General features: G+C 58.2%; 1 protein-coding gene across 2 annotated transcripts; it reads right to left on the bottom strand.

Annotated features, from left to right (window-relative positions):
- Positions 1 to 850: 850 nt before the first annotated feature.
- Positions 851 to 11,918, bottom strand: CYTH2 (cytohesin 2). 2 transcript variants are annotated; one of them, XM_068528055.1, is made up of 12 exons: positions 11,648 to 11,918; positions 10,675 to 10,822; positions 10,510 to 10,576; positions 9,352 to 9,470; positions 7,927 to 8,007; positions 7,332 to 7,444; positions 7,074 to 7,222; positions 6,412 to 6,523; positions 3,704 to 3,780; positions 3,522 to 3,593; positions 3,269 to 3,423; positions 851 to 3,179 (listed from the first exon to the last, which is right to left on the bottom strand). In XM_068528055.1, exons 1-12 carry the CDS (start codon positions 11,664 to 11,666, stop codon positions 3,092 to 3,094), a joined length of 1,200 nt encoding a protein of 399 aa, XP_068384156.1. In that variant the 5' UTR covers positions 11,667 to 11,918; the 3' UTR covers positions 851 to 3,091. The 2 variants fall into 2 exon arrangements, with proteins under 2 accessions (XP_068384156.1, XP_068384158.1); XM_068528057.1 differs by lacking the exon at positions 11,648 to 11,918 and adding an exon at positions 11,117 to 11,299.
- Positions 11,919 to 12,156: the final 238 nt, after the last annotated feature.

The following is a 12,156-nucleotide window of genomic DNA, read 5'->3' as shown; positions in this document are numbered from 1 at the left end:
AGCCGGGACGCTGTGTGGACTCCCGGCTTAGGAATTAAGATTATGAGAACATTAGGGTCACATGTAAGTTGTGGGCGATGGAGAAAGAGTGAATGAGAGGATTAGGTTTTGCCTCCTTCCCCTACTGCCACTTCTGATAGATCTGGTGGTTCTTGAACTGATCTTGTAACACGTCTGCCCAGGGTGGGTGCTGCATGGAACCCAGCCAGGTTAGGCAGTGAGAGCCTAGGCTCCTGGGTCTGAGGGAAGAGGGGGCTGGGGGCCTGGACTCCTGGGTCTGAGGGTGAAGGGGTGTATTAGCTCGCTAGGGCTGCTGTAACAAAGTTCCACAAATTGAGTGGCTTAAACCAGACATTTATTGTCTCAGTTCTGGAGGCTAGATGTCCAAGATCAAGGTGTCGGCAGAGTTGGTTCCTTCTAAGGGAGAATCTATTCCAGGCCTGTCTCCTAGCTTCCAGTGGTTGTCTGGCAATCTTTGGTGTTCCTTGGCTTGCAGAAGCATCACCCCGATCTCTGCCTTCATCATCACATGGCCTTCTCTCCTTGCATGTGTGTCTCTGTGTCCAAAATGTCCCGTTGTATAAGGACACCAGTCAAATTGGATTAGGGCCCACACTAATGACCTCATCTTAACTAATTGTATCTGCAATGATCCTATTTTGGAATAAGATCACATTTTGAGGTATTGGGAGTTAGGACTTCAATATATGGATTTGTGGGGGACACGGTTCAACCCGTAACAAGGGGGTTGGGAGTATGGGGTCCTGGGAGAGGAGGGAGCTGAAAGCCAGAATTCTCCATCCTTGGGGAGAAGACGGATTGGGGGCAAAACTGAAGGACAATTCTGAGGTGACTGGAGTCTAATTTTAATGTTCCACAGGCATCTCCAGCTTAATTTGGCTAAAACAGAACCACTGATTTCTCCCCCCATAAATCCCCTCTTTAGCCATCTCAGTAAATGACATTGCCATTCACCAGCTGCTCAAGCTAGAATCCCAGCGTTGACCCAGCCCTCAGCAAGTCTTGCTGGCTCCTCTTCCTAAAGGACTCACACGGGTCTGGGTCTCTCCAAGTCTACGGCCACACCCTCTTACACCAGAATGACAGCACAGCCTCCTAACGTACCTCCCTGCTCCTGCCCCTGCTCACCTCCAAATTACTCTCCTGCAGCAGCCAAAGGGCCCCTCCTGCAACGTCAACCCAAATACATCACTCTCCTTTGTCATGACCTTGGATGGCTTCCCATCAGCTAAGAGTACAAAGTCCTAACACGGCTGTCCGGGCCCCAAATGATTGGGCCCAGGCATTTCCTCCATTTCCCATCACCCCATCCTCACTCCATCACCACCGTACAGGCACACCAACATGCTGTCAGTTACTCCAACACAATGTGCCTTTTCCTGCCTTGGCACATGCTGTTCCCTTTCCCTGGAATGCTCTTCTGGGGCATCTCCACTGAGCCAGCTACTTACCCACAATAGGCACTCGGTACCTACGGGTTCATTCCATGGAGAAGAGCAACACAGGGGGAAGACAGTGGTGGGACCCTCCACCGACCCAGGGACCTCATTTCCCATGACTTTCTTGGGTCAATGACTCCATCTCCGTGGGATTTTTGAGAGGAGTTGGGAATTCCATTTCCTCATTTGGGAATTCCATTCCCCATCAGCCCCTGGGGTGGAAGCGGTCAGGCAGGGCCTTGTTTCCCAACCTGAGGAAGTGGGGCACAGAGGATCAGCCTAAGGGAAACCCAACAGCAGGGTCTTAAGAAACTACATTTCCCAGGAGACCTCCAGAATGGCTCTCCCGACAGTGGGGCGGCCAGTGCCGCATAGCTTGCTGGGAATTGTAGTCCGGCAGTCTCCCGGGAGGGATGGGTGCACCACCTTGCAGTTGTTACAGATTAGGAGCCTTCACACCCGCGGATGTCTGTGGCCAAGGGCGGGGCCGGGTCAAGGCCCAGAGACCCGGGATCTTCCACACCCCACTGGCAGCACTCAACAATTAGGAGTTAGATCCCTCGGGGTCACGGAGGCTAACTGCAGTTCAGGCACGCCCTGGACGACAGGCTTCCCTTCCAGCAGGGGCTTGGTCCTGGGCCTGTCTGGAGTTGTGGTTTCTCGTACTAAATCCTCCTCAGCTGCAGATCTGGACGTAGGAGAGAGACGGGGTCTCCCGACACCCCTCTCGGGATCCATGTGCTTTTGTTCCTTGGGGACACCACGCACACCCCAAGCTGGAAGGCAAAGGGGGGGACAAGCCTGGACCTGGGGCTCAGGGGTACCCCACCCCCCCAAAGTTTCACCCTCAAAGAACGCGGTCCTTACATTTCTGTAAGCTGTCAGATTCCCGGGAAAGGAGATATTATAAAAATGCCAGTTCTCAGCACTACCCCTGCCTGGTGTAAAATGTCTTCCAAAGGATGATCCTCTAGTGGCTGGGAAACCCGGTTCAATCGGCCCAGAGTCCCACCCTCTTGGCCCCAAAGCCCCGCCCCACCTACACTGGTCCCAACCTATTCCCGACACCACTGACCTCTAGCCCTGCCGATCAGATATTGTCTGTTGCCCCTCAAAGACCACAAGCCCATGAGAGCAAAGGTGGGATGAGTGTCTGCCTGGCGCCTGGCTGTCAAGTAATGTCTAGAATGAACGGCAGACCTCGTCCCGGAAGCTCTGCGCACCTGCATCCTCAGCACCCTTCAGTTCTAATGCAACGCCAACTCCAACCCAGTTAAACTTCTTCCTTTACTCCACCCCCGCGAGCTATGGGTGAAACCAGAACCGAGCCATCCAGGATATGCCCTGTTCATTCCGCTGCACGGACAGCACCCTTTCTTCACGCGTTAGCAGGCCAGCTCCACCAAGCACCTCAGCTCCACCAGCCCCGAGAGATGAGGGGGTCCGCAGGCCGCGAATGGTTAAATAATTCATAAGATTACCAACAGCGTATTAATTACAAATAATGAGGGAGGAGCTAGAGGAGATGAGTTTTCCAAACGGGGAACCAGGATCCGCAGCCCCAGGGCCCGGGGGTCCGGCCACCCGGGCAGGGCAGCTCCGTAATAAATAATGGAGTTGGGGGCAGGGGGTCAGGGCTGCTCCTGCTTCTTCTTGACAGAAATCCGCTTCTTCCTCGCAGCCAACATCTCATAGAACGGGTCCACGCTCACAGCGGCCCTGCAGAAGGGGCGGGATCCCAGGGTGAGGGCCGAGGGGCCTGGGCCCCCGGCCACCCCCTCCCCAAGGACTCTGGGGCGCAGGCTCACTGGATGGACTTGATCCACTCGTCCTTCTCCTCCTGCGTGGGGGCCGAGATCCGGTACACCATGTGGTTCCCCTCAACCACCCGGCCATCTGCCTCTGTCTTGCAGGCTTTGATGAGCTGCCCCTTGTTGTTGCGGATGTAGAGCTCGAAGCAGTTCTGGGTAGACACGAGACGACGGACAGCTGGGAAGAGCCAGCCCTGGGGCCAGGGGAGACCCCCCGACACGGCAGGACGGGGTACAGGGAGGGTCTTACTGGTTTCCGGGGGTCGTCCACCTCGCGGATGCTCAGATTCTCCAGGGGGATGATTCCTCGGGGCTCCTTGTCCTGAGAGAACAAGTTTGACCGGATTCAGACTTCCAGTCTCCCCCCGCCCCCAGCCCCTGCCTCCCGCAGACTCAGGAGTCCGGCCCCCTGCCCCTCGGCCCCGCCCTCACCGTCGTGTACTCAAAATAGTAGAGGCAGTTGTCCGTGAGGATAAACCAGCGCCGCTTCCACGTCTTCACCCGGCCCCCTGGAAGGGAAGGGGGGCAGGGGGCCTGGGCTCAACAGGGGGACGGGGCCTCTGGGAGGGCGGGGACGGGGGGGCGAGGGGCGAGGGGCGGTGAGAGACAGAGCGAGCGCAGGGAAGGTGGGGCTGTCAGAGCCTCGGAAAGAGCGATGCGTGGGAAGACGGACGAGCAGGACCAGGCGTGGTGTCTGGGCCCCTGGGACCGGTCCACCCCCAGCGTGCGGCTCTACACTCTCTAAGCCTGTCTGTCGACTCGGGTCAGGGCCCTCAGCCCCCCTGCTATGGGCCCGAGGCCAGGGCAGCCCCCTCCCCTTGTGTCATGTCGGGGAGCAAGGACGGGGCCGGCCTTGTACCTACCTCCTGGGGCAGACAGCGAGAAAGCAGGCAGGACCAGGCGAGAAGGGAAGGCGGAAGAATGGGGTGCCCCCGAGAGCCGCAGGGTTGGGGAGGGGAGGGATGCGCAGGAGGTGGCACAGAGATTGACAGAAACAGCAGAGAGAGACACGCAGAGAAGGAGGGAGGGAGGGAGAGAGAGGGAAGAAAACCAGTTACATCCACATGAGGGAGGAATGGCCTGACCCTCTCCCACCCCGGGCTGAGGACCCTGAGCCGCACTGAGGCGGCCAAGAGTCCCTCCCCGCGCCACTGCCGGCTCCGGCCCAACCCCTAGGACGTATCCCAGGCCAGGGGGGCCTTCCACTGCCACGGTGAAGATGTCTCTATACGGGAGTCATCCCCACAAGGCAGAAGACAAAGCCCCCCGGCGTTGGGCCAAGGTGGCACGGGACTCATGTCAGCACCAGTACACACTGGCTGTGACCTCAGGACAACCGCTTGCCCTCTGTGGATGCCAGTCTGGAGACCCACTCCAGCCCACACCTTCCTGCTTCAGAGTGACCTGCTTCTGGGCTCCTGGTGGTCCCACAACGATTAAATTGCAGTAATAATGACTTTTATTAACCATCTCTGTGAATATAACCACCACCACAGATTCCCTTTCCTGTATTTCAGTGTTTAAGACGTGGCTTTTTCTAATGACCTTGTGATGTGCTCTGGTCAGAGATCTGGGTCCAAGGCCACCTCTGCCCAGTGGCTGCTGGACAGTGACCGAGCCTCAATCTCCTCATCCAAGAAATGGGAAGGGTTCCTACTGCTGGGCGCGGTTTGGAAGAGAACCAGTTCCTCAGGAAGCTGCCCCTCCTGCTTTTCTTTCCCACCCACTCACTGCCAGGGGCACCATTTGGCCTTCCTTGAACCATCTAAATTCCTCCCAGACCCCAAGACCTGTCGGCCTCCCTCGGCATCCGCCGGAGCTGATGCAGGAATCCATCCACCCCAGCAAGTTATCTGGAAAGAGTGATTCGCATTTTTTATGCACCAGGGACCTGCTACTGTGGCTGGAGAAGGGATTCCTCCATTTAGGAGCAGAATTCCATGTGGGGGGGGGGGGTGCAGTGTGGATGATGAGACGTGAACGGAGCAAAGTCCTGCCTTGACCCTGTGCCAGGCTGGAAGCTTCCTCTGGGCCCTCCCACTGTCCGGGCTGCCTTCACTGTCCAAGCCGGACTATAATTCCTCACCAGATTCTCTGTCTCCCTGGGGCAGCCACTCACTGCTCCTCCATTAAAAAGCCACCGCTGACCCTCCCAGGGCACCTACTACCAGGCCCAGCTCCGAGCCAACGGCTCTCAACCTGGGCCATGCACTGGGACCACCTGGAGAGCTTTCAACATGACTGATGGCCTATCCCGCCCCCAGCGACCCGACTTCACAAGTCTGTGGACTGGCCATTGCGGTTTTCGGGTGAATCTCTGGGCAGCCGGGGTTGAGAACCACTCCAATCCTCAGCCAGCTGTACCTGTCGGACCTCTGCTAACTAACCCTGAATTTGCTGGTGCCATGTGTTCCAAGGGTCACTGGCCCCTGCCCCATCCATCCCATCGTGGCCAGGGGCTCCCGATTCACCTAAGCCAGCCAGGGTGCTTCCCCTCCCCACCAGGAACCAATCCAACCAGCTGAGAAGTCCACCGGGGTATTCTGGGACCCGTTTCCTCATTTCTGCAGGCTCTTTTCTGCCTAAGGGAGATGTTCTGGGGAGGTACGACGCCCCTAGAACAGCCACCACGCTACTGGGCTGATGAGGAGGTAACACACCATGGGGATAAATCCAAGAGTCTCATAGTCGGTCTGCCTCGGACCCCCAAGAGTTCCCTCCAAGTGAGTTAACAGGCTCCCAGGCATCCCAATCCCTTGGGCTATTTCCTGTTCACTACAGCTGAGAGCATCCTGAGTGAACACTCTCCCCCCCAGATGGCGACTGGGCAAGCTGGTTCTTGGCTGTGTCCTCAGTGCCTAAACCAGGGCCTGGCACAAAGAAGGGGTTCCGTAAATACGTATGGGTGAACAGAAGGGGTTAGGGAGCACTGAATACAAGCCCGGCCCTGGGCTTGGGCCCGGCACACAGGGCTGAACTAATTTTCGGCCCATTTTTCATATGTGGAAACTGAGGTTGAGAGAGGTGGAATCACTGGCCTAAGGTCACATAGCGGGTACGTGAGAAAGCTGAGTCCAGAGCCTGGGGCCCACTAACCTCCCCCCTGCAGAGGCAGCCAGCAGAGTCAGCAAGGGACGTACCCAGCTTAAGGAGCCAGCCCTCCCGGTCCGGGTTGAAGAAGGTGTGGGTCAGATCATTCCCGTCATCCTCAGGAATCTTGAAGGGCTCGTTTCGGATGCTGTCGTAGAGGTTCTGAGGGGCGAAGGCGTGGTCAGCAATTCCAGGCTCCTGGGACCCTCCCAGGGCTACTTGGCAGTGAGGAGGGAGCTCCAGCAACCAGGGAGCCAATGAGACCATGGGTGGGACGGCAGATGGGATGGTGCAGGGAGGGAGGGAGGGAGGAGGCCGGGAGAAAAGGGAAGCAGAAGGCAGAAGAGTGGAGGGAGCCCCAGGGAGGAGAGAGAGGAGGAAAGATAGAAAAACTATGTGGAAACATAGACATAGGAAGAGCTGCTAGGTTCTGAGAGAGACCGACAGGCAGGTGGAGAATGAGATAGACCAAGACCCGGAAAGAGTCACAGAGCCAGAGAGAGACAGAAAAGAGAAAGAGAGAGACAAGACAGGCAGCCAGAGAGAGAGAAAGCGGAAAGAAAGGGACATGCTGGCGTGACCACGCCGTCCACGGGCGAGGCGATGATCCCGGGTGGGGAGCTCAGGCACTGGGAAACCCCCAAGGAGGAGGGTCTGCGGCAGGAAGAGGGACAGGGCTGAGGGGGCTGAGGGAGGGGGGGGGGGGCCTGACCCTGAGCAGCTCCTCAGGCAGGTCTCCGCCCTCATTGATGCCCCGGTTCATGGCCACGAAGCGCTCCAGGCCCGGCTTGTCCCGGACGTTGGGGTTGTGAAGGCTGGTGTTCAGCATGATCACCGCGAAGGACAGCACGTAGCACGTGTCTGCATTGGACAGTCGGGGGTGATGACTGGGGCATATGGGCCCCCAGGACCCGAGAGGTCAAGCCCCCAGCTCCCTCCTTCCCCAGGACCCAGGAGCCTGGGCCCCCACCTGTGGACTGGAAAACCCCGGGGTTGCATAGGCAGTAGCGCTGGGCAAAGGCTTCCATCATCCGGTCAATCTTCTGGGCTTCTCCAGGGAGGCGGAAGCTCCAGAGGAACTGCCTGCGTCAGAGAGGGGCCGGGTGTCGATGCCAGAACTGGCAGGACCCCCTCCCCACTCTCAGCCCCCGTGATAGGAACTGGCCAATGAGAGCTCCACGCTTGTGGCCAATCTGACCACTGAGCATCGGCCATGAGACTTTTGGTGGATTTATATGGAAACACCCTCCTTCTTTCTACTAAGGTTGCTGAGCGGGTCTGATGGTTGCTAGGGGCTTCTGCTATCATGTGGGAGGAGGGTCTGCAGCGAGCAATGCCCACACCATGGCGAGCACAATCAAGAGGAAGAGAAAGTTGTCCTTCTGACACCGTTTGAGCACCTGGATACAGGTACGCCGGGAGGAAGCCCCACCGTGGACTTCGGTGTCATGCGAAGGCGATCCGTTCCCTAATTTTTGTTGCTGTTTTTGTTTTGAGTAGGGACCATCACTTGTAAAGAAAGCCCTGACAGGTACCCTCCTGCCCTTCCAACCTCTCCCTCTCACCTGAGGGCCTGCACCAGATTGAGGTCGGTGAACTCATGCAGATCCACGAAGGCGTGGAGCACTGCCAGGTTCAGCTCTTCCCTGGGAGGACAGGGACAAAGTCACGCGCGGGACAGGGCTCGGGGAGGTGGGCGCAGGAGTGGACAGGAGACGAAGCAGTGGGGAGGCTGAGCCCCCTCTTCTGCACAGAGGCTACCCCTGTAGCCGGTGAAAGTTTTGGCCAAGCCCCCATCACAGGCCTGGCACCAGGGCAGGGATACTCAGAAGGCTCTTGGGAGGACTGTCTGCCTCGAGAACCCTGGTGTGGCTGGACCTCTATTCAGTGGGGAGAAATGCAGCAAACACGTGCTCTGCTGGCCATCACCTCTCTCTGATGAGCCCCAGGTTCCACAGATGCCCTGTGGAGATGGTCTCCCAGCCCCCAGTGCCCTGTGTAGATGGTCCCCCATCCCCCATAGGTCCATGGACAATCCCAGGGCACCCCAGATGTCCACAAAACGATCCCCACAATGCCAGATATCCGGACCATCTCCATGCACTCCAGATGTCCACAGACAATCCCCAGAAATCTACAGATGACCCACCACACGCCCAGACTCCCAAGACAGTCCCTATGCACCCCAGATGCCCACAGACGGTCTCTGTACCGCAGATATCCAGAAAGTTCCACACACCCTAGATGTCCACACAATCCCTAAGTATCCCAAACGTTCACAGATGGTCCTGTGCACCTCAGACGTTCGCACCTCAGACGTTCAGACGGTCTCTACACACCCCAGACGCTCACAGATGGTCCCCAAGTTTCCCAGACTTCACAGGAGGTCCCCATGCACCCTGGATGTCTATAGACGGTCCCCACATATTCCCAACATCCACAGATGATCTCCATGTACCCCAGATGTCCATAAATCCCTAGGTACCCCCGGACATCCACAGTTGGTCCCCATACACTCCCAACATCCAATCTCAGGCACCCTACACTTCTAGGTGGTCCCCACACACCCTGGACGTCCACAGATGGCCCTCATGCTCTCAGATGTCCATGGGCCCCCTGTGCTCCCCAGATATCCATTGATGACCCCCCCACTTCCTAGCGGTCCACATCATTCCCGTGCACATCAGTTGTCTCACACCATTCTCACGCTCCCACGCCACCCACAGATGTTCTCCACTGTCCCCAGCCATAAATGGATGGTCCCCACATTGCCCAGATGTCCACAAAGGTCCCACACCCCCCAGATGCTCAGAGATGGTCCCCAGGTTCCCCAGAAGGTCCCAGGCTCCCCCAGACTCCTGTCAGCCCATTTTGTCAAAGTCCAGTCATAAGGTTGATCTATCAGAGCCTCTTCTCGGGAGGATTTGGGTGCAAGGGGCCGAGGTGAGAGGCCAAGCAGGAGGTGGCGGGGGGCAGGGGGCGGGTCTCACCTCTCCCCCAGGTAGTCCCCGATGGCCGTCTTGTTCAGGCCTTCGCCCTTGTACAGGAAGCGGGCGATCTCCTCGGGTGTGTTCTGCAGAAGTTCATTCTCCACCAGGAACTGGATGCCCTGGGGGGCGGGAGCTGGGTCTCAGGGCTGGGTACTCAGAAAGCCACGCCCCTCCCCCCACATCCTCAGAAACCAGAGCCTCCAAACCCACCCCCACCCTCAACGGAGTAGGGCTGAGTTTTACTTTCAGGCTTTTCCCAGGTCCTCAAATACCATCCGTCCCACGTCCTAGCCTTTGCATCTACTGTTCCCTCTGCCTTTGCCTGGTTAATTCCAGCCCCCTGGAAGCAGGGTCTGGCAAGGAACAGGAGGTCCGTGAATGTTTGCTGAATGACTGAGCAAACTACCATTGCTTTGGACAAGAAGAATAAAGTGGGAAACTGTTAGTAGGCAGCAGTCCATCAAGGGCTGTGGGGGCCAAGCCTCAGGCTGGACTAAGGCTTTCTCAAGCTCTCCTGATGCCACGAGGACCACCACGGTGGCTATATCTCACTCTGGATCATGGTATCCATGCCTAGGGGCTCCCTGAGGGCAAGGCAGGGTCAAACTCTTCTCTGGGTCCTCAGCTTTGCCTAGCAGAGGGGCAGGCCCGAGGGAGGCCTCAGGAGATGGGTGTAAAATGAATGACTGAATGAACGAACAAACATCTTTCTTCCACCTGGTGAACACTAACTCATCCTTCAAACCTGACCCGAATATACCCTCCTCAGGGAAGCCCTCCTTGATGCCACCAGGCTTGCTCCTCTGAGTGTCCACAGCCCTGGTACCTCTCTCTCTCTCTCTCTGTCATGGCACTTGTCAACCCTCTTCTGTACACGTCACTATCCATATTCCCTACCAGACTCAATCGAGCTCTTCCTGGGGACTCTAGATGACAACAGAAGTGGGCCCTAAAATATGAGCAAAAAGGGGAAGAAGACCTCCCAGGCAGAAGTTCCAGCCCAGGAACAAATGCAGCCAATATCTGAATCCAGGGATCAGGACCAAGTCTGTCCACCTAAGGTAAACCTTTAACCACCACACTTCTGGAACAGAGAGATGCCAGAATCCCCCGTCTGGATGTCTGCCTGGCTGATCCCAGCCCTGTGGCCCCAAGCACCTTTTTGGGGTCCATATTGAACTTCTTCCTGCCCATTGCCATCTTCCGATTCCGTTGCAAGGTCTTGCTACAGGGACAGAGAACGGAGGGTGTAGGGTCAATACCTGGGCATCCCCGGCCCTGGCCTGGCCCCATGACCCCCAGGTTCCCTGCCCCAGCCCTCACCTGCCCTCATTGGCCTCCAGACCCTCGACCTCGCTCATGGCTTCGCTGAGCTCCTCGCGCAAGCGCTGGATCTCCACCAGCAGCTCCTGCTTCCGCCGCCGGATGTTCTCCAGCTCCATCCGCTCCTCTGGAGTCAGGTCCGGGGGTTCTGGGAGAGGGGATCAGGGGTGGGAGGTCAGTTCTGGGGACTGGGAGCGTGGATTTCTGAAATCTGGGGGAAGACAGGGCTCCTAGGTTCAGGGGGAGGAGGAGGAGGAGGAGGAGGAGGAGAGTCCAGCCTCCTGTCTACTGGAAGAAGGGGCTAGGGCCTAGATTCCTCAGTCCAGGGGAGGAAGGGCTAGGAATCTAGACTCTTTAGTCCTGGGGGAGAAGGGGACTGGGAGCCTGAACTCTTAGGTCTGTGGCGAAAAAAGGGCTGGAAGCTTGAACTTCGGTCCATTACTTGAAAGGAAGCTGAGGCCTTGGTTTTCTGCCTCCATTCTTGGCGAGGTAGCTGTGGGTCTGGATGTCCGGACTCCTGGGTCCATGGAAAGTAACTATGGCAGGCGAAGCTGATGACAGCTTGCAAGAGTTGAGGAAGGGGGCGGGGCATCGAAGGCCCCCGTCCCCGCCTTAGCGGAATCTGTAGCCCCTAAGATCTCTCCTCACCCCACCGTCCCCAAAAGCCCCCTCCCCTCTCCCAGCAGGCACTGGGCTCGCCCGGCCCCTCCAGAGGGAATGGTTCCTCCCCGGCCTCGCCTCCGCCGCTCCCACCCCTTCCCGCTGCCACCGGAAACAGGCTCGGCCCAAACAATGGCCTGGAACGCCCCACTCTCCTGCCCCGCCGGAAGCCTGTCCCGTGCCCCACAAAAGCGAAGCGACGACGGAGCCGAACAGCTTCGCAGGGCGCACGCCGGGAAGAACGCTCGCGGCGGAATGCTGGGGCCGAAACGCTCCATCCGCTCCCAGACGGCCCCGCCCCTCCCCGACTTACCATAGACACCGTCCTCCATGGCGGCTAGGAAGGCCCGCGGGGAGTCCGGGGCGGTCCCGCCGGTCGGGCCTGGATCCGCGTTGGCCCGCGGGCTCGGGTGAGCCCGCTCAAACGCCCCGGGAGCCACCGCCGCCTCCTCAGCGCCAGTCCTCAGCGCTGAAAAGACTCTCCCTACGCCTCCCAACCGCCCCGCCAGTAGGGACCGCCCCTCGTTTTGACACCGCCAAATCCACCGCGGGCCCTCTCGTCTGCTCCGCCTCCGATACCGAAGACTCGCCCACCAGGGCGAATAGACGCGCAAGGAGTAGACGTAGCAATGTCCGGCCGGAGGTAGACGGTCTGTGAGGCCAATCGAAGTGCGAGCAGGGGCCGGGCCCCGCCTCCGAAACTAAAGAAGGTCCTTGGCTGGCTTGCTCACCAATGAGAAGCCTCGGAAAGGAGTTGCATGGAGGTGGGACTAAGCAAAAGCAGAGAGGACTACGCCTGCGCAAGGGCTCTGGGCGCTAAGA

Source organism: Eschrichtius robustus, chromosome 19 (assembly GCF_028021215.1).
Source record: "Eschrichtius robustus isolate mEscRob2 chromosome 19, mEscRob2.pri, whole genome shotgun sequence".
NCBI classification, from domain to species: Eukaryota; Metazoa; Chordata; class Mammalia; order Artiodactyla; family Eschrichtiidae; genus Eschrichtius; species Eschrichtius robustus.
The sequence above is the reverse complement of the archived record's forward strand: the minus strand, read 5'-3'. Positions and strand labels throughout refer to the sequence as shown.

What these genes read in the sequence shown, in the direction of transcription:
- CYTH2 (XM_068528057.1), bottom strand. Translation starts at nt 11,201, where the DNA reads ATGGACCCAGGAGTCCGGACATCCAGACCCACAGCTACCTCGCCAAGA. An exon ending in CGGGGTTTTCCAGTCCACAG is followed by an intron (nt 7,223 to 7,331) that starts GTGGGGGCCCAG and finishes TGTCCAATGCAG; the next exon opens with ACACGTGCTACGTGCTGTCC. An exon ending in GGGCTGGCTCCTTAAGCTGG is followed by an intron (nt 3,781 to 6,411) that starts GTACGTCCCTTG and finishes CTTCCCTTCCAG; the next exon opens with GGGGCCGGGTGAAGACGTGG.